This window comes from Leucoraja erinacea, chromosome 10, assembly GCF_028641065.1.
Source record: "Leucoraja erinacea ecotype New England chromosome 10, Leri_hhj_1, whole genome shotgun sequence".
NCBI classification, from domain to species: domain Eukaryota; kingdom Metazoa; phylum Chordata; class Chondrichthyes; order Rajiformes; family Rajidae; genus Leucoraja; species Leucoraja erinaceus.
In genome coordinates, this window is record NC_073386.1 from 25,938,719 (window position 1) to 25,958,640 (window position 19,922).

At 43.3% G+C, this 19,922-nt stretch overlaps 1 protein-coding gene across 4 annotated transcripts in view; it reads left to right on the forward strand.

Moving 5' to 3' along the window:
- Nucleotides 1–2,846: 2,846 nt before the first annotated feature.
- Nucleotides 2,847–19,922, forward strand: part of eps15 (epidermal growth factor receptor pathway substrate 15) — a 130,651-nt gene continuing 113,575 nt past the window's right edge. For 2 of the 4 annotated variants that reach the window (XM_055641778.1, XM_055641779.1), the window contains exon 1: nt 2,849–3,082. In XM_055641778.1, the coding sequence (XP_055497753.1) occupies nt 3,056–3,082 (27 nt within the window). In that variant the 5' untranslated portion in view covers nt 2,849–3,055. Of the gene's footprint in view, nt 3,083–19,922 lie in introns of all 4 variants that reach the window. The other 2 variants (XM_055641782.1, XM_055641781.1) reach the window with 2 other exon arrangements.

Here is a 19,922-nt window from a genome sequence, read left to right on the forward strand (position 1 = left end):
TTTTGGCATACTTCCCTGTGGTCACTCGCACGCACGCAAACAGACAGACTCACAAAAAAGTTGGGACTTTTAGTATAATACTAGACTAAGTGGGACGCGTTATGTCCCAGCTTTCTGGAGCACTAGTATGGGTGTTCTGAGCTGAAGGGACTGTTTTCCAGGACGCCTCCTCGGCAGAGCTCGTCTATGGCTCGACCTTATGGGTACCTGGGAATTTTTTGCCTGCCGCCCATGGTCAGGAGGTTTCAGCTTAGGCGGTGCTAGCCGAGCTTCGTGAGTGGGTGCGCGCGTTGGCTCCCATCCCCACTTGCAGGCATGGGTCGGCCTCGGTGCATGTGCCAGCATCATGACAGAATTGTGCTTATAGACACTCACCGCTCGCCACTGCAGCAGGTTTATGAGGGGCCGTATCCAGTGCTGCGAACTGGAGTCACCACCTTCACGTTGGACGTGGGTGGCCGGGAGGAGTTTGTCTCCACCGGCTGCCTCAAGCCCGTTCACGTGGACGAGGACAGCCCAGTGGTAATGGCTACACTGCAGCATAAAGGTCGTCCGTCGGCTGTTCAGTTTTCCCCTGGCCCTACTATTCCCGGCTGTGTTTCGCTGGCCCCTGTTGTGACGCCCCCGCCCCTTGTTCGCGGTTTTCGCGTCCCACCGGTCCTGTTCTGCCGGTCCCTGTTGTTACGCCCAACCCGTGTTTGAGGACCACGTGTTCAGGCCGTACCGTTCGGCTCCCGGTTCGTTTCCGTACCTCGGTTTCTGGGGGGGGGCATGTTTCTGCACCTACTGGTGCTCGTATGTATTGAACCCTGTGGTCGAATGCCACCCGCATGTGACTCTGGGAGGGGTCGTGTTTTTGCGCGGTTTCTGGGCTCTGCCCTTCAGTCGTTGTGAGACCACCGTTGTGGTCAGTTGCGTTTCAATGACAGAGTGTTTAATCGGTGAATCTGATTGTGAATAAATTTGATTCGATCCAACCGACTATTATCTTTGATCTGCCAAAATTGCCACATTTCAAAGTGATGATTAAAATTCCATGGGCAGCAAAGAGAACCAAGAAAGAATACCAGGCCAAGAATATCATGTAATAGGTATGTTACAATACTTGCCTTCAGCGGCGCTGCAATTCTGCCACTGGCCGTGTGCGCAATTTTGGCACGTTTTTCTGGGAGAGGGGGGGGGCGGGGTTAAAACGGGTTTTTTTTCCCCGACCTGGTCCTGAATTATATTTGTTGGAGTGCGAGATGTTGCTAAAGAATCGTTCCTACGGCCGTTCTGTGTGTTTTTAAAAAAAATTCACCTGACAAGTTAATCGCTGGTTACACAAAAAAGCTGGAGAAACTCAGCGGGTGCAGCAGCATCTATGGAGCGAAGGAAATAGGCAACGTTTCGGGCTGAAACCCTTCTTCAGACTGATCGGGGGCGGGGGTGGGTGGGGACAGGAAAGGGAAAAGGAGGAGACAGCAGGGGGGCTGAGGAAGGGGAGGAGACAGCAAGGACTAACAAAATTGGGAGAATTCGATGTTCATGCCCCCGGGGTGCAGACTCCCCAAACGGAATATGAGGTGCTGTTCCTCCAATCGCTGGAATGATTTTAAAATCTGAAGCCATCAATTCCGACAACGGGGACAGATTTTATGGAGGACCAGGTAAAAGAAAGTGGTTTATTTTTACGTATAAAAGTGTTTCTGAAGATGTATTTAATTCACTTTTTAAGTTGTGAAACGGTGATTTTTTTCCCCTGAAGAAACGGCAGTGTATTTGCTGCCGATATGGGGGATTAAATTCATCGCTAGCTGAACGTTCCAAATGGTCCCGTTCCAGAAATCCCACTCGCATTAAATGGCCATTAATTTACAGGTATTAAACATTAAATTCCTTCCATTTGGCCTATAAACACATGACAATGAGATTCAAAAATTATGTTATATTCTGAATTCTTGTGTGAATGTTATTTGGACACGTAGGCTATTTAAAAATGTTAATCTATTCTTAAGAAATGGATAGATGTTTAGATCTAGTAATTGAATTTTGTAATTAGCTACAATTAGGTAACTAACTAATTATATGGTTTAATTTCAAGTCATCTAAGTAAGATTGTTTCATATTTGTTTCAGAATGCTTCAATCTATAATAACTGAAATTTTCTTTCAGTTCTCTTAAATTTTAAGAAAGTTATCGGCTTTTAAATGTTCTCGATCAGCTTTTGTGTTAAGTCAATGCAAAAGCAATAGGGAACAAGATGCCAATTTCCGAGTATGAAAATGGCCATACCTTTTTTAATACTGAAGATATGAAAGTGAATTAGGTGTCAAATTAAACTTATTTTTATGCTTTATCTGATGGGATAAATTAAAGACTTGCTTTTTAAAATCTCAAAATTTTGTAACATTGCTACATGTAATGCCTAATCTTACCTTGAACACATACAGTAATGCTCAAGCAGAAATTCTTTGGAAACTTAATGCAGGCAAAATCTAGAATAGAAGTGATCAAGCTCAGCAAAGTGAAAAACAAAAAAAGGTGTATATATGGCAGTTTCAGAATTTAGTTTCTTATAGTGATTGTTGAAGAGAGCTAATCTACTGAATCACCAAGAATTTGCATTGACTGACGTAATCAGTGTTATTGTAACTTAGTCTTTATTAACATACATTTGCACTCCCATTCGGAGGCACCTGTAAATTAAAAAAAATGTGTTTTTGATTCTAAATTGTGGGAATTGTTATTTGTTTACATGAAATGACCGATATTTGCACGGATAATGGCAGGATTCCCTCGCACCAACACCATTGCAGAGAGTGCGTGGAATGCTGCAATTACCAGTCCGGATGTTCAATTGCTCGCCGTTACATCAGTCTTAGGAGGGGGCATGGTCAGAGTGTTACCGCAGGCTCGAGAGGAAATCAGTCTCTCTGCGCGTTCATCTGCAAACAGCACCGAGATAAACCACTTAAGGAAGTTTATTCCATCGGAATCCGGTGCCGGGTTTTGTTTGTAACCATGGACTTACGAACTTTTTCAGTGCATGATGGGCTAAAGTGAAGGAACCAGCATGGCGGGGCAGTTCACACTCACCCAGGTAAAAGCAGGGCCATCTCACTTAAACACTGCGGGCAGTTCATATGTTTCGGTCGATTTATACAGTGTAGATTATCTGGGTGGCGAAATGTGATTCTGGCTGTAGAGAGCCATTATAATTTTTTAATTCTGTAGCGATCGCGTTGTATTGGGCCTGTGTGACAACAGCAAGTAATTAAAAGTGGAAACAAACCGGCGGGCGTAGTTTGCGGAAAGTTAAGGGCTTGCTTGTCAAAATTTGTGTTGGGCCTACAGAGCTGAGGCCGACTGGCCTTCGGCCCTCGGTACTCTCTAGAGGCCGATGCAGCTGCGGATGGGCTGGCACTGCGGATTGGATCAGGAATATGTTTTGCAGATGCATTGTAACTTGCTCATTCCCCAACTTCAGGAAACGGCAAGTGTTCACTCATAGTACAATTCCTTTTAAATGTATATGTTCTGAGTGAATGAATACATTCGACCTCATGTTGTCGTTCTTCACGTTTTCTCATTTCTTATACAGAGAACTTCCTACCCACCAATTCTTCCAAACAAATAATCAAATAAATGGGGAGGAGGGTGGGGTGCTTTTCTCCTTCCAAAAAGTATTGAATGATCATCAGCAGATTTAAATGTTACTCGTATTAAACCAGCCACTGGTATTTACGTGGGATTATAATCACACAATGTATTGTTGTTAGTTTTTAAAGTCGCAAGCTGTAAAGTGTAAAAGTGACCATGAGCTGAATTTTAAACACCTTCAGACTGTATTCCTCGACAAATCAGATGTTTAAAAGATCTTATAATTTGTATATCTCAGATGTGTTTCTGTACTACAAACAATATTGATTTACGTGTATCACATATTCTTCACTCTTGCCAGTGATTTATTGAGTTTTTAACAATCAAAAGTATATGACCACATGCCATTTCCTCCTTATCTTAGAACTTACCAGACACGTATAACCACACTATATGCCCACAGCCCTGAACTCGCACTGTTTATTTCTGTCCCTCCTGCAGCCTTTTCAAATCCACATTACTCTCACTAAATTACGAAGCAAGGGATTTCCCTTCCATGCAGCATCAGCTGATATTGTTATTTTTCTTTTCCTGGCTACTGTCTCCTTCAGACCTGTTGTCATAACCCCTCATCTTTGAAAATCATTGATCCATCGCCAACCCCATTCCTCTAAATTTAACATAGACTTTTTATTTTTTATTACTTTTCCTGGAATTCAATACCTCCAATCTTCTGTTCCTGCCACAATACCAAAATGGTTGTTGCCAAAAATATGAATAATACCCTGTGAAATTGTGATAAACAATCTATTACTTCTTTGCTTATTTGACCTGATTGACCAAACCATTCTTGTCCAGAGGGGAGGGATTGAACAGATCCAGTTCCATCTTGCCTATGAATTAACACCCAGGTAATTTCCTTTGTGCTCTTCTCTGTCTGTTGTATCCTACTTCTACTCCTAGAATATATATTTTACCCACCAACACCTTTAGTATGACAGGGAGAATCTTTGGAGAGAAGGAGTGGGTGACGTTTTGGGTCGAGACCCTTCTTCAGACTTCAGTCTCGACCCGAAAAGTCATCCTTGCTACCTGTCCCGGTGAGTTACTCCAGCATTTTGGTTCTTTCCTACACATCACCTTTAGTATGCTAACACAGCCTTTCTATGTATGAGGAAAAGAATGTTTGAAGATCAAACCTCAAACCTAACATGAAACATTTAGGAACAAAGATAAATTCAAAGTGCTGGAGTAACTCAGTAGGTCAGGCAACATCTCTGGCGAATGTAGATAGCTGACATTTCGGGTCAGGACCCTTCTTCAAACAATGCTCTTTGCTCTTTGTATGCTTCTGAGATGGGCTACCCATCGCAAGCTCCTAAGATTTCCAGAGAGATCACCATTATTGTCAGTGCAAAAGCCCCCAAATCACTGGCTTGATAAGCACATCAATTTCAGTGTCCTCTTCCATTCATTATCACCAGTATTGAAGCTATAATTTCACTACACTGACTCCAATGGAAACTACATGTCATTTACATGCTTGACACAAGACTATTGAACCAGATGCTCTATGATAGAATGGTATCACTAGATAGCGCAGGAAAAAACGTAACTTCCAATCAACTAATTGGAATTCCTGACTAAGGCTCCTTTTAATGGTGTTAAAACATTTGGAATGGCATTTAGAACTTCCAGTTCTTGCGTTGGAAGCACTTAGAAGACCAGTGTATTTGGCAAAAAGCACAATCAAATTGTCCAGCCAACAAGTACCTTCTTCCCCACCTGTGGCAAGCTCTGCAGAAGGCAAATTGGCCTCATCAGTCATCTCAGAATCCACGGAACTGGAGGAGAAGCAAGACATCCTTCTTCCCAAGGGATTGTGAAAGAAGAAGGAGGTCCTTTTTCCTCCCCAATTCTTTCTCATCCATATTCTGCTCCTCGGCAACTTCATCCAAACATCTTGTATCAGTTTCCACATGTCTTGAGAGGATCTCCTTTATCCCATCCAAAGTTCCTAACTTGTCATGCTTTAATATTCACTATTGGATCTGCCGAAATTTCTCTAGCTAAACGCAATTAAAATCACAGACTTCTCCTTCAGTGGCCACAAGTTCTGCTTATCAGTTCCACATTTTCTTATCTCTTGCTGAAAAACAAAATCAAATAATTTGTAGTTAGTGTCAGATTGACTTCAGGGTGAAATAATGACCACACCGTTTATTATTTTGAGTAAAACATTCGTGTGTTGCCTGAGAAATGAAGAACTTTTAATGAAAATTATTATAATTGGTTATATGAGTGAATGTTTTCAGGAGAACAAAGGCAAATAGATATACATAATTGTTTTCCCCTTTTTAAATATTCTGTGCCCCTGCTTGTACTTTTGCTTATCTGCTGTTGAAACCTTCACTGAGGCATTTATTGTCTCACAATTTGCCAGGTGTAAGGGGGTGTTTGTCAGGTCCCTCTTGCTTTTGTAAGTTTGAGGTGATCCATGTCTTCCCTGTCTTTTTCATCAAGCTATTTTTATCGATATGGGTAATCCCTGTTGTGTTGATCAATTTCAATTCCTGTTCAAGCATTGTCTCAGTTTGAAAAGTTCCATCATTGTTTGCATCATTGATCATATTGTTGTAAATGAGGCAAAGTCTAGACCTTGGTATAAGGTAATACATTTGGGTAAAGCAGATTGCAGCATTACTATACAGGAGCTAGGGAGAGTAAGTTGGGAGCAGTTGCTATTGGGTAAGTCTACATCTGATATGTGGGAGTCTAATGAATGTCAACATGCTCCAGTAAGAAAGAAGGATAAGAAAGAAAAGGAATGGGGAACATTGGATTTGAGATCAAGTGGTACCTGATATTTGGTCTCTTGAGGAGTGGAAAGGTGGATAATTCACCATGGCCTGGTGGGATCTATCTCTTATTATTGAGAGAGAGGCAAGAAAGGAGATTCTGTGACCTTGACGAACAGCTTTGTATCTTATCTAGCCACAGGCAGAGTCCTAGAGGACTGCAGAGTAGCCAGTGTTGACCCTTTGTTTATGAAGGAAAGTAGAGATAACCCAGGCAATTTTTGGCCGAAGAGCCTCGCATCAATAGTTGAGAAGCAATTGGAAACAATTTTTTGGGATAGGATTTACTCTTATTTGGAAGAGTATGAGATAATTAGGGACAGTAAACACAGTTTTATCCGCAGGAGTTCAGGTTTTATGCACATGATGAGTTTTTTACGGAGATGACAAACGTGATCAAGGATAGGGCAGTGGATGTTGTCTACATGGATTTTTAATAAGGCATTTGATAACGTTCCTCATGGTAGGTTGGTTAAGATGCATGGGATCAATGGTAACTTGGTTGTTTGGATTCAGAACTGACTTACTCATGGAAGACAGAGGGTTGTGGTGGGTGTTATATTCAAAATGGAATTTGTTCTGCAGCAAGCAAGAATTTCATTGTCCTATCTGGGACACATGACAATAAAACCCTCTTGACTGTTGACTTGGACTTAAACATAAAAATGGTTCTGGGGGAAAAAAAGAGCTACCTTAAATTTAATTGCTTCTGGTTGGGTAACTATAGTAGGGTGAAGACTATTCCATGCTTTAATTGTGCGGCAGAACTCCATGGAGCAGTCAACATCTCTGGATAGAAGAAATTGGGTGACATTTCGGGTAGAGACCCTTCTTTAGATTTCCTCTGGTTTTAGCGTTTTAGTTTGATTTAAAGATACAGCGTGGAAACAGGCCCATCGGCCCACCGAGTCCACGCTGACCACCGATCACCCATACATTAGTTCTATCCCACACATTAGCGATGTAAGCCGCGAGTGTTTTATTCTCTCATGTCTCATTGTAATCCTTACTTGCAGCAACACAACAGAATATGTAAACATAGTACTCTGTAAACAATGTTATAAACGAGAAAACAAAGTACAGGTGCACAACCTTTTATCCGAAAGCCTTGGGACCAGACACTTGTCGGATTTCGGACATTTTCGGATTTCCGAATGGAAGATTTTTAGCGTAGATTAGGTAGGTAGCGCGGGCGGCTTGAAAAGTCTGGAGCAGCTGCCTCCTCCCCGGAGACCGGGAGAATCATTGCATAAATGTTAGTCAGTTAGTTTGGAGGGATTTTATGTGGTGGTGGTGGAGATGGGGTGAAGGGGGAAACTTTAATTCTTAGTCCCCTACCTGGTCGGCGACTCCCAACCCCGCGGAGCTGGGGGCTACGTCAGGCCGCGGGCGGCGCCGGTTGGAGCTCCGACCCCGGCAACTCTACCCCTGGCTGCGCGGCTCCAAATCCAGCGACGCTCCGCGAACGTTGGGTCGGCGGCCACAGCGCTCCGGAGCTTGCCGCACGGCGACCCGTTAAGGCATTGCCCGCTCCCCGCTGGTATCCCAACGCTGCGACGCCGCCGACTCCCGACATTCGCGGAGCTGGGGCGTCCGGCCGTGGGCCGCGCTGGATTTGGAGCGCCTCGCAGCCAGGGGTAGAGTTGCCGGGGTCGGAGCTACAACCGGCGCCGCCCGCTGCCCCACCGGCCACAGCGCTGCGGAGCTTACTGCACGGCGACCCGGTAAGGCATTGACCGCTCCCCGCCTCTCCGACCAGGTAGGGGACTAAGAATTAAAGTTTACCCCGTCACCCCCCCTTCACATAAAAGCCCTCCAAACTAACTGACTAACATTTAAGCAATGATTTACAGATGTTTAAGCGTCTCCCGGTCTCCGGGGAGGAGGCAGCCGCTACAGTAGTACAGACCTGGGTTGACCGTGGGTCGTTTTGGGTCAAGTTTGGCGCCAAACGCGAGCTTTGGTGCGCAGAGGACATCTGGAAAAAATGGCCGGTTTTCGGAGTTTTTCGGTTTCCGGAACACCGGATAAAAGGTTGTGCACCTGTATATATTTATATATGAATATATATAACTATATATACACACACACACACAATTTCCCTCCTCGGATTCATAAAGTTCCATCGTATATGAAGAAAGACTGGATAGACTTGGTTTATACTCTCTAGAATTTAGGAGATTGAGAGGGGATCTTATAGAAACTTACAAAATTCTTAAGGGGTTGGACAGGCTAGATGCAGGAAGATTGTTCCCGATGTTGGGGAAGTCCAGGGCAAGGGGTCACAGCTTAAGGATAAAGGGGAAATCCTTTAGAACCGAGATGAGAACTTTTTTCACACAGAGAGTGGTGAATCTCTGGAACTCTCTGCCACAGAGGGTAGTTGACGCCAGTTCATTGGCTATATTTAAGAGGGAGTTAGATGTGGCCCTTGTGGCCAAGGGGATCAGAGGGTATGGAGAGAAGGCAGGTACGGGGTACTGAGTTGGATGATCAGCCATGATCATATTGAATGGCGGTGCAGGCTCGAAGGGCCGAATGGCCTACTCCTGCACCTAATTTCTATGTTTCTATGTTTCTATAGTATTGTGTGTGTAGGAAAGAACTGCAGATGCTGGTTTAAACTGAAGATAGACACAAAGCTGGAGTAACACAACAGGTCAGACAGAATCTCTAGACAAAAGGAAAATATTCTGTTTCGGGTTGGGTCTGAAAAAGGTTCCTGCACACCTTTGGAATGTGGATGGAAACAAGCACCCGGAGAAAACCCATGCGATCAACGAGAAAAGGAGCAAACTCCATATAGACAGCACCCATATTCAGGATCCGTTCCGGGTCTCTGCAATTTTAGACAGCAACATTATGGCCAATGTACTGTCCCATAGTCTTGAACTGAATTAAAACATACCGTAGCTGTAAAGGGGGACATAGCATCACTTAGAGATTTAAGACTGAAAATGGATAGCTTTTTTTTTTAGTAACCAAAGTTATCAACGTATAATGATTTGTGTGTTGGAAAATAAAATATAGACGCACAGCTGGTGGACTTGCTGCCACACACGTCAGGGATCCATGTTCAATCCTGTCCTCAGGCACTGTCTGTGTTGAATTTGCACATTCTCCCTGCAAGCATGTAGGTTTCCTCCCATATCCCAAAGATGCATTGGCTTTGTAGGTTAACTTGTCTCTGTAAAATTGTCCCTAATGTGTAGGGAGTGGGTGAGGAAAGTGGGATAACTGAACGTGTGAATGGGGAGACAAAAATGCTGGAGAAGCAGGGGAGGCAGCATCTATGGAGCGAAGGAAATGGGCGACGTTTTGGGTCGAGACCCTTCTTCAAACTGATGTGAGGGTGCAGGGGGTGGGAAGAAGAAAGGAAGAGGCTGAGACAGTGGGCTGAGGGAGAGCTGGGAAGTGGAGGAGAAAGCAGGGACTACATGAAATTGGAGGTCACTTTTCATACCGCTGGGGTGTATACTGCCCAAGCAAAATATGAGGTGCTGCTCCTCCAATTTACGGTGGGCCTCACTCTTGCCATGGAGGAGGCCCAGGACAGAAACGTCAGATTTGAAATGGGAGGGGGAGTTGAACTGCTGAGCCACTGGGAGATCAGGTTGGTTATTGCGAACCGAGTGGAGATATTGGGCAAAGCGATCACCAAGCCAATGCTTGGTCTCACCGATGTAGAGCAGCTGACACCTAGGGCAGTGGATGCAATAGATGAGGTTGGAGGAGGTGCACGTGAACCTCTGCCGCACCTGGAAAGACTGCTTGGGTCCTTGAATGGAGTCAAGGGGGGAGGTAAAGCGATAAGTGTAGCATTTCTTGCGGTTGCAAGGGAAAGTGCCAGGAGAGGGGGTGGTTTGGGTGGGAAGGGACGAAATGACCAGGGAGTTACGGAAGGAGCGGTCTCTGCGGAAAGCCGACAGAGAAAGCTGGAGAAAATCAGCGGGTGAGGCAGCATCTATGGAGTGAAGGAATAGGTGGCGTTTCGGATTGAGACCCTTCTTCAGACTGATGTCAGGGGGTCGGGAAAAAGAAAGGAAGAGGCGGAGACAGTAGGCTGTGGGAGAGCTGGGAATGGGAGGGGAAGGAGAGAGAAAGCAAGGACTACCTGAAATTGGAGAAGCCAATGTTCATACCGCTGGGGTGTAAACTACCAAGCAAAATATGAGGTGCTGTTCCTCCAATTTGCGGTGGGCCTCACTCTGGCCATGGAGGACGCCCAGGACAGAAAGGTCGGATTCGGAATTGAAGGGGGAGTTGAAGTGCTGAGCCACCGGGAGATGAGGTTGGTTATTGCGAACTGAGTGTAGGTGCTGTGCATAGCGATTGTCGTTGTGGTATATGTCATGTCTTGATTGGTGAATATGTTTAGTTTGTGACTTTATTTGAAACAGAAATAATATGTGAATGCTTCATTGACCATAATTCTGACTGGTGACTACGCACTTCGGCCGAACACATTATTGCACATGTCATGCAAGCTTCTTAAATGACCACCTAAACTGGTATTTGGCAACTTAAAAAGCTGCCTAGGTTGCCCGGATGGCAACAGGGGAAAAAAGTTAAGCGAGAGCCCTGCTTACTACACAATAGTATGAATATTGAATTCCACAATTATAGGTAACCAAACTCCCACATTCTCCTCCTCCATGGTTCTCTCCCTAGATGTGCACTCATTTATCCCCTACCCCTTCCCTTCCACCTACATTCCTTCTTCTGGCTTCACAATTCAGCACTCTTCAATCATTTTGCCTTGTACCTTCTGTCTGTTCAGCTCTGGCCTTTCAAAAACTCCCCTCACCTGTATGCGCTTATCACTTGCTTGGCTTTGTCCTGCCCGTCTTCTCACCCAACTATCATTTTCCTCCCTGCCACCAGCCGCAATCAGTGTAAAGAAGGGTCTAGGCCCAAAATGTCATGTATCCACATTCTCAAGATCTGCTGCCTGTCCTGCTGGGTTACCCCACCACTTTTTTTTCAAGGTGGTAAATTCCTTGTTATTACGCTTCTGGAAAATGCTCTGGGGTATTTTCATAAATTAAAACAAATATATTGCTACACTGAAGATCGGCACAAAATGCTGGAGTAAGACTGGCTCGGTCTGAAGAAGGGTCTCGAACCGAAACGTTACCCGTTTCTTTTCTCCAGAGATGCTGCCTGACTCGCTGAGTTAATCCAGCATTTTATGTCTGAGAGCAGCTTGTATTGGAGCCTACAAGGGAGAAGGCAATTCTGGATTTAGTGTTATGTAATGAGCCAGATTTGATAAAGGAACGAGATTAAGGAGCCATCACGAAGTAGTGACCATAATATGGTCGTTTAATCTACAATTGGAGATGGAGAAGGGTAAATCGGAGGTGTCAGTGTTACAGTTGAATAAAGGGGACTATGGAGCCATGAGGGAGGAGCTGGCCAAAGTTGACTGGAAAGATACGTTAGCAGGGATGACAGTGGAACAACAATGGCAGGTATTTCTGGGAATAATACAGAAGGTACAGGATCAGTTCATTCCAAAGAGGAAGAAAGATTCCAAGGGGAGTAAGGGGCAGCCGTGGCTGACAAGTGACGTCAGGGACAGTATAAAAATAAAAGAGAAGAATTACAACGTAGCAAAGATGAGCGGGAAGCAAGAGGATTGGGTAATGTTTAAATAGCAACACAAGATAACTAAAAAGGCAATACGGGGAGAAAAGATGATAAGAGAAAGGTAAGCTCAAGAATATAAAGGGGGATAGTAAAAGCTTATTTAGGTATGTGAAGAGAAAATTAGTGAAGACCAAAGTTTGACCTTTGAAGACTGAAAAAGGTGAATTTATTATGGGGAACAAGGAAATGGCAGACGAGTAGAACAGGTACTTTGGATCCACCTTCACTAAGTGAGACACAAACAATCTTCCTGATATATTAGTGGCCAGAGGAACTGGGGTGATGGAGGAACTGAAGGAAATCCACATTAGGCAGGAAACGGTGCTGGGTAGACTGATGGGATTGAAGGCTGATAAATCCCCAGGGCCTGATGGTCTGCATCCCAGGGTACTGTAAGGAAGTGGCGCTAGAAATCGTGGACGCATTGGTGATCATTTTAACCATATAACCATACCATATAACAATTACAGCACGGAAACAGGCCATTTCGGCCCTTCTAGTCCGTGCCAAACACTTATTCCCCCCTAGTCCCATCTACCTGCACTCAGACCATAACTCTCCATTCTTTTCCCGTCCATATACCTATCCAATTTATTTTTAAATGATAAAATCAAACCTGCCTCCACCACTTCCACTTCCAATGTTCTATAGATTCAGGATCAGTTCCTGTGAATTGGAGGGTAGCTAATGTTATCCCACTTTTTAAGAAAGGCGAGAAAGAGAAAACAGGGAATTATAGACCAGTTAGCCTTTTTTGAGGATGTAACTAGGAAAATGGACAAGGGAGAGCCAGTGGATGCAGTTTACTTGGACTTTCAGAAAGCATTTGATAAGGTCCCACGTAAGAGATTAGTGGGCAAAATTAGGGTACATGGTATTGAGGGTAGAGTGCTGACATGGATTGAAAATTGGATGGCAAACAGGAAAGAAGAGTAGGGATTAACTGGTCCCTTTCAGAATAGCAGGCAGTAACTAATGGGGTACCGCAAAGCTCGGTACGGGGACCGCAGCTATTTACAATATTCATCAATGATTTAGATGAAGAGATTCAAAGTAACATTAGCAATTTTGCAGATCATACAAAGCTGGGTGGCAGTGTGAACTGAGAGGAGGATGCTATGAGAATGCTGTGTGACTTGGATTGGTTGGGTTTTTTACATCATGGCATAAATCTCTATCGGAGTATGTAAACATTTCACCATTGGTGCGTCGTGTTTTCGATGAGATGCGAAATGCACACGAACATCGCACAATACATGCACATACAAGATCAGAGTTTTATAAGTATAGAGATATGATAGACCTTCTGTTGCTGTAAACCGTTGCTGTAGTTTGTGACTGCATGAAGCTTGTATAGGATAACATGGCACAGAACAGGCCATTTGGACCAACCAGACAGAGAGATATACAGCATGGAAACAGGCCCTCTGTCCAAATTGTCCATGTGGATCAAGTTAGTATCTTGGGCTGGTCCCATGTACCTGCATTTGACCCAAATAACTCTAAACCAGTGGTTCTTAACCTTTTTGCCCCCATCATACATTCTTGGTCAATACCATGACCCCCGAAACAAAAATTGGAAACAAAACAGCCCGATTTATTAAAACATGTCTGTCAATACTCAGTCAATAGGATGGCTGAAATTGCTTCGCACCCATCAGGCGATCAAAACGAGGACGAATGCTCTGAAGAACCCGTCTGAAGAAGGGTTTCGGCCCGAAACGTCGCGTATTTTCTTCGCTCCATAGATGCTGCTGCACCCGCTGAGTTTCTCCAGCAATTTTGTGTACCGAGGACGAATGCTCGACAGGCAGCACCTCGTGTCACACAAGCCTATTGCATGCTTTCGTTTTCAGAGTTACCATGGTTGAGAATCCAGCCGCACAGCGACAGGTTGAGGGGGACTGGGCCAATAGGGTCAGAGCCCTCTTCGAAACAACCGGACAGTCCTTCGCTTTCATCCAAAATGTGGCGAGCTCTTGTTCAGTGAAGTCACTCTTGAGCTGCGCATCTTCACGATAGCACAGTCTTCAGTGGAAAAGGGTCGGACGATCCACTCATCACAAGAGCAGTCGTCCAGTCCGGGGGAGTAACGTTCGATGATTGCCAATTGCCAGAAGGTGGGTTGAGATCTCCTCGTGGAAGTGGCATTCAGCATCTGGCGTAGCAACCAGGAGAGTCGTCATCTCAGGGAAGATAGTAGTGTCACCGTCCTGGACTCTTCTCTGGTAAAAGTGAATCTTGTAAAGGTGAATGAAAGGTGTAATATTGGGAGGTTTCCATGAAATGACAGGTTCAAGGAATTCTCCTCGGCGAAAAAGTCAGCCTAGTAAGCAACCTTCATCACGAACAGTTCATCCTGCATCTTTTCATGAAGCTGATTCTCCTTCTTGGTACACCCTCTCTCCAAAAACAGCGCTATTTCCTCTCGAAGTTGAATCACACGATTGAGAACTTTACCAAGCGAAAGCCAACGCATCTCTGTGGAATATGAGAACTGTGAAATCGCCGCCCATTTCTTTACGCATCGCTTTGAAGATTCTTGAGTTTGTTGCGCTCCCTCGGATGTGATTCACAATCTTCACCACATCTGAAAGCACTTCTGGAAGACCAGGAGGGAGAGTCTTCATTGCGAAAGCATGGCAATGTATCATCCAGTGGGTGAAGGAGACATGGGGAAACGACATCCTTCACGAAGGCTTTGAGGCCGAATCTGCATTCGACCATGGAAGGTGCCCCATCTGTGCACACCCCGACAAGTCGTTCCCAGTCAATCTCATGTTTGATGAGGGCTTCCAGCATTCTGAACACATCTTCTCCCTGAGTGGTAGTGGCCAATGGCTCCGAGAACAGGTGCTCCTCCTTCATGGCTTCTCCGTCGAGGTAACGGACGTAGACTAGCAGTTGGGACATGAGGCAACATCTGTTGACTTGTCCAGTTGCAGTGAATACACTGGACTGCTCTTCACAGCGCTCACCACTTGCAGCAGAATATCATTACTCACATACGAGATTCGACTTTTGATTGTGTCATTCGAAAGGGAAATCTACCTGAACTTGTTTGACTGCTGTTCCCCCAGCACCAACTTCGCTGCTTCAAAAAGGCATGGCCTGATAAGCTCTTCACCGATGGAGTGAGGTTTCTTTGATAAGTAATCCGGTATGAAGCCTCCAACGCTGCTTCATTTTGATGAGTGCAGTGACCCATCGAACTGATGCGGGAACCCTTGAGTGAGGCTTCTTTTTGTTTTTCCACGCCCTTTCCCACCAGGTCGCTGTGACAAGACTCCAAATGGATCTTCAGTTTGCTAGGCTTCATGCACTCGTTGCTCAAAACCTTGGCACAGATAACACATTGCGGCTTGACCACTGATTTTTGAACAATGCTTGTGAAGCCGAACTTGAGAAATGCTTCACTATACGTGTGCTTCTTGGCAGACATGGTTCCTAACGCACACAGTTCGTGTGCGTATATGTACACGTATATGCGAACAACATACTGTGTGTGGTATGGTATGCACCTTTGTTAGGTTCCAAATAAATGGGCTCAACAAATTGATATGTTATTTATAACCCCTTCATGACCCATGGAAAAACCCCAAACGACCCCCAGGTTAAGAACCGTTGCTCCAAACCCTTCTTATCCATATAGCTGTCCAAATTTGATGGTCATAATTGCATCTGCATCTATAGCTTCCTTTAGTGCTATCTTCTGAGTGTAAAATGTGCCCCTGAGATCCTTCTCGTATCACTCCCCTCTGACTTTAACCTATTCATTCTAGTTCTACAATTCTCTATCTGGGCTATGAGCATTAACTTTATCCACGCCCCTCATGATTTATTCTACTTCAATAAGGCCACCCCTCAGCTTCTGAAGCTCCAAAGAAAAAAATCCCAGCATCATCTCGCAATAACTCAAGCCTGCATGTCCAGGTAACATTTTGCTTCTGATCACTTCCAAGTTATTCCTGACATTATTCCTCCTGTTGGGTGACCAGAAATTCACAAATCACTCCAAATGTGGTCTCATCAACCACTTGTACAGCTGCATTATGAGTACTCGTGTGCTTGATATCCTTCCCAAAGCAAGCAGACCAAAAGCTTGCTTCACCTGCATCACCACTTTCGGTGACATGAATTTATGAACTTTTTTCTGAATTTTCTCCTGGATTTTATGCTGACTCTGTTATATCTTTTGGCATTGTAATTGTGCTCTTGCATTATTTTTCAAATTTTCCCACTCTTTATACTAGCAAGATCTTTTGTATTTTTAAGAACCTCTTTGGCTCAAACCTCAGTTTTTTCCTCAAAGGAAAAATACCTAATTTGTTCATTTTCTCGTATAAACTCTTCCAATTCTCTCACCTCTCAATTCTGGTGAAGTTCGTGTAAATCTTATTTGCACTCCCTCCAGTGTCTATATCAGTGATACAGTAACTAGAATTGTATGCAGTACTCCAACTGTCGTCCAACCAAGGTTCAATATCATTTTAGAATAATTTCACTGATTTTCATTCTGCCCTTCAAGCAGTAAATTGTACTGTTTGGTTTACCTTTCTATCTTAGCATTGCTATGTTATGACACAACTGTAAATTATTGTACCCTTACCCAGCTCATACTAGTTTTTCCATTAACTAGCAGTAGGACTTGAAGAAGAAAGTTAGGTTCAAATGACAACTGAGAGGAAGATCTTCATAATAATTCTAAATGATTCACACTTAGCTGTCAATTTTAAATAGTTGTCTTTTATCACTATTTTCTGGAAATAATCCAAAAGAAACATTGTCCTGATTCTTGAAAGTTGGGTCGGCTTGTCATTCGAAGTTGCTAAAAAGTGCAATCTTGCAATATAAATTTCATTTTTGAGTAAATACCTCATATGGGAAATTTTGCTTGGAAAAGGGATTCTCGAGGGAATCTGATGTCTTGCGTGGAGTTTGCAATTGTAGTGATCTTGTGTATTGCGCATCTCAAAGTAATATTAAAAAAAAATTAAATTCAATTTATTATATGGTCTACATTTTCAAATATGTTGAGTTAATTTCTTGGGTGACATTCTTCAGAGTTTTGCACATTACTTTTAATTAGATGACATTCTTCAGAGTTTTGCACATTACTTTTAATTAGAGTGTGAATGTTAAAAAAACAACACGCAAGTTAAAATATTTGTGTTTTAAAAAAACTGATACCTGACATTCAAGCCGGTTGAGTGATTAGTCTACGCCCTCGAAACTTGAATTATTAGGCAGTTCCATATAGCCTTAGGATCATGATGCATTGGAATGAGGAACAGCCAGGAAAACTATTTAAAACTAGTAACCTAAACAATTTTCTAAAATGAAAAATACTCAGACAAAATGTTTCTCCAGACTGCATCCAGCTATGTACAGTAGTATGATTAAAGAATGTATTGTATTATTGTTACTGGATAGAGCAAGGTACCCCTTGTCGGTTCTACAATAATTTAGGAATACTGCATTTAAACTGGCCCTTGGCTCACCAAGTTCACGCCATTTATTGCTCACCCGTTTACACTAATTGTACATTTTAACACATTTGCATCCACTTCCTTCACACTAAGGACAATTTACAGAGGTCAATTAACCTACAACCTGCACGTCTTTGGGATGTGGGAGGAAACCAGAGCACGTGGACGAAACCCAAGCGGTCACAGGGAGAATGTGCAAACCCCACACAAACAGCACCCGAGGTCAGAATCGGACCCAGGTCTCTGGTGTCAATTATGCCAATATGCATCCCTCACCAATTATGCCAATATGCATTCCAGCATTGTTTGGACAATGCTATTGTATCATTTATAAACTGTTTGTATGGATAGTGTGAGTGTGATGTCACATCCGCAATAACTATTAATAATTTCACTTTTGAACAGATTGATGCAACCATTGATATGGGCTACAGAAAGATTATTACACTGCTTTTAAAGATTTATTACTTGCACAAGTCAAGGTCAGAGTGATGTGCTCCTCTTCTGCATATTAATGAACAAAATAATTTTCTAGTTCCCAGCGAAATTGGGTTATAACCAATTCAGCCCATGAATAGTAAGTAGTGTTTGCTAGTATATCCTTCCCATTGCATCCAATTTGTGATATGGATTGTAGCAGAACAATCTTTACTTTCTATATACAGACACCATAATAGTTCAGATGCAGATGCAGTTTCAGTACCACTACAAAAATGTATTAAAACTTCATTTATAGCTCTTGTGATAAAGGACAACATTCCATTAGCCTTCCTAAATACTTGCTGTAGGCCAACTTTGTCTTATGTATCAGATTCCTTTTTAATAAGTAAGGGTTACAATAAGTCTGGCGTTATGGGGAGAAGGCAGGAAAATAGGATTAAATGGGAAAGATAGATGTCATAATTGAATGGTGGTGTGGACGATGGGCTGAATGGCCTAATTCTGCCCCTATAACTTATGAATTTATGAACATTTTGTATATTTCCTTCCACTGGAGTAATAGTTTTTAATCCTACCTCACATTTGTGTCCTCATTTTCCCACATTATACTTTATCAGTCAACTACTGACCCACTCACTTGACCAATCTATGTCTCTTTACAAGCCCTTTTGTGTCCTCCAGACAACTTGTTAACCCATCAGAAAATGTGACTGCATTGTGCTTGGTGTTATGTTGAAATCCTCATGATTGTAAATAGTTGAGTCCACAGCACAGATCTCTTTGGCACTCTAATTACTGATTGCCAATCTGAAAAATCACCCAGATTGTCTTCTGTTCATTTGTCACTTCCCTGTCCATGCCAATGTATAACCCTTGACACCTCTTGAGCAATAAACAAACTGCTGCAGGAACTCAGCAGGAGAAGTAGCATCCGTGTGGAAATGGACAATGTTTCAGGCTGGGCCTCTTCTTTTGATGGACCTACTGAGTTCTTCCAGCAGTTTGTGTTTTACTCAAGATTGCAGCATCTGCAGTTTTTTGTGTCTCTTCAACACCTCTTGTGCAGTAACCTTTTCTGTGATCTTCACTGGTTGCCTTTATATTCTCAAAGAAGTCTAGCCAGTTTGTGAAACACAACATTCCTTTCATAAAGCGAAATTGATTCTGTTTGACTGTCTTAAGATTTTCTTATACCTCTTAAATTGTAATTCCAAGTGTCTCAATAACAGATGTTTTGTGAACTTTTTCCTGCATTCTGTCTGTATTTCTTGTTATTGTTTATTTATCATTATTGTCACATGTACCACGGTACAGTGAAAAACGTTTTGTTGTGTGTTATCCAGTTAAAGAAATTACTATTCATGATTGCTATTCAGCCGTCCACTGTGTATGGATAAAGGGTAGAACATTTAGTGCAACATAAAATCCAAGTAAAGATAGTTCGAAGGTCTCCAATGAGGTAGCTTGGAGGTCAGGGCTGCATTCCAGCTGGTGAGAGGACGATTCAGTGGCCTGATAACAGCTGGGAAGAAATTGGCCCTGAATCTGGAGGTATGTGTTTTCAAACATCTGTATATCTTGCCTGATGGGAGAGGGGACAAGAGGGAGTGACCCTGATGAGATTGGTCCTTGATTATGTCGATGGCCTTGCTGAAGCAGCGTTAATAGCAAAAGGATTTGAGTATAGGAGCAGGGAGGTTCTACTGCAGTTGTACAGGGCATTGGTGAGACCACACCTGGAGTATTGTGTACAGTTTTGGTCTCCAAATCTGAGGAAAGACATGCTTGCCATAGAGGGAGTACAGAGAAGGTTCACCAGACTGATTCCTGGGATGTCAGGACTTTCATATGAAGAAAGACTGGATAGACTCGGCTTGTACTCGCTAGAATTTAGAAGACT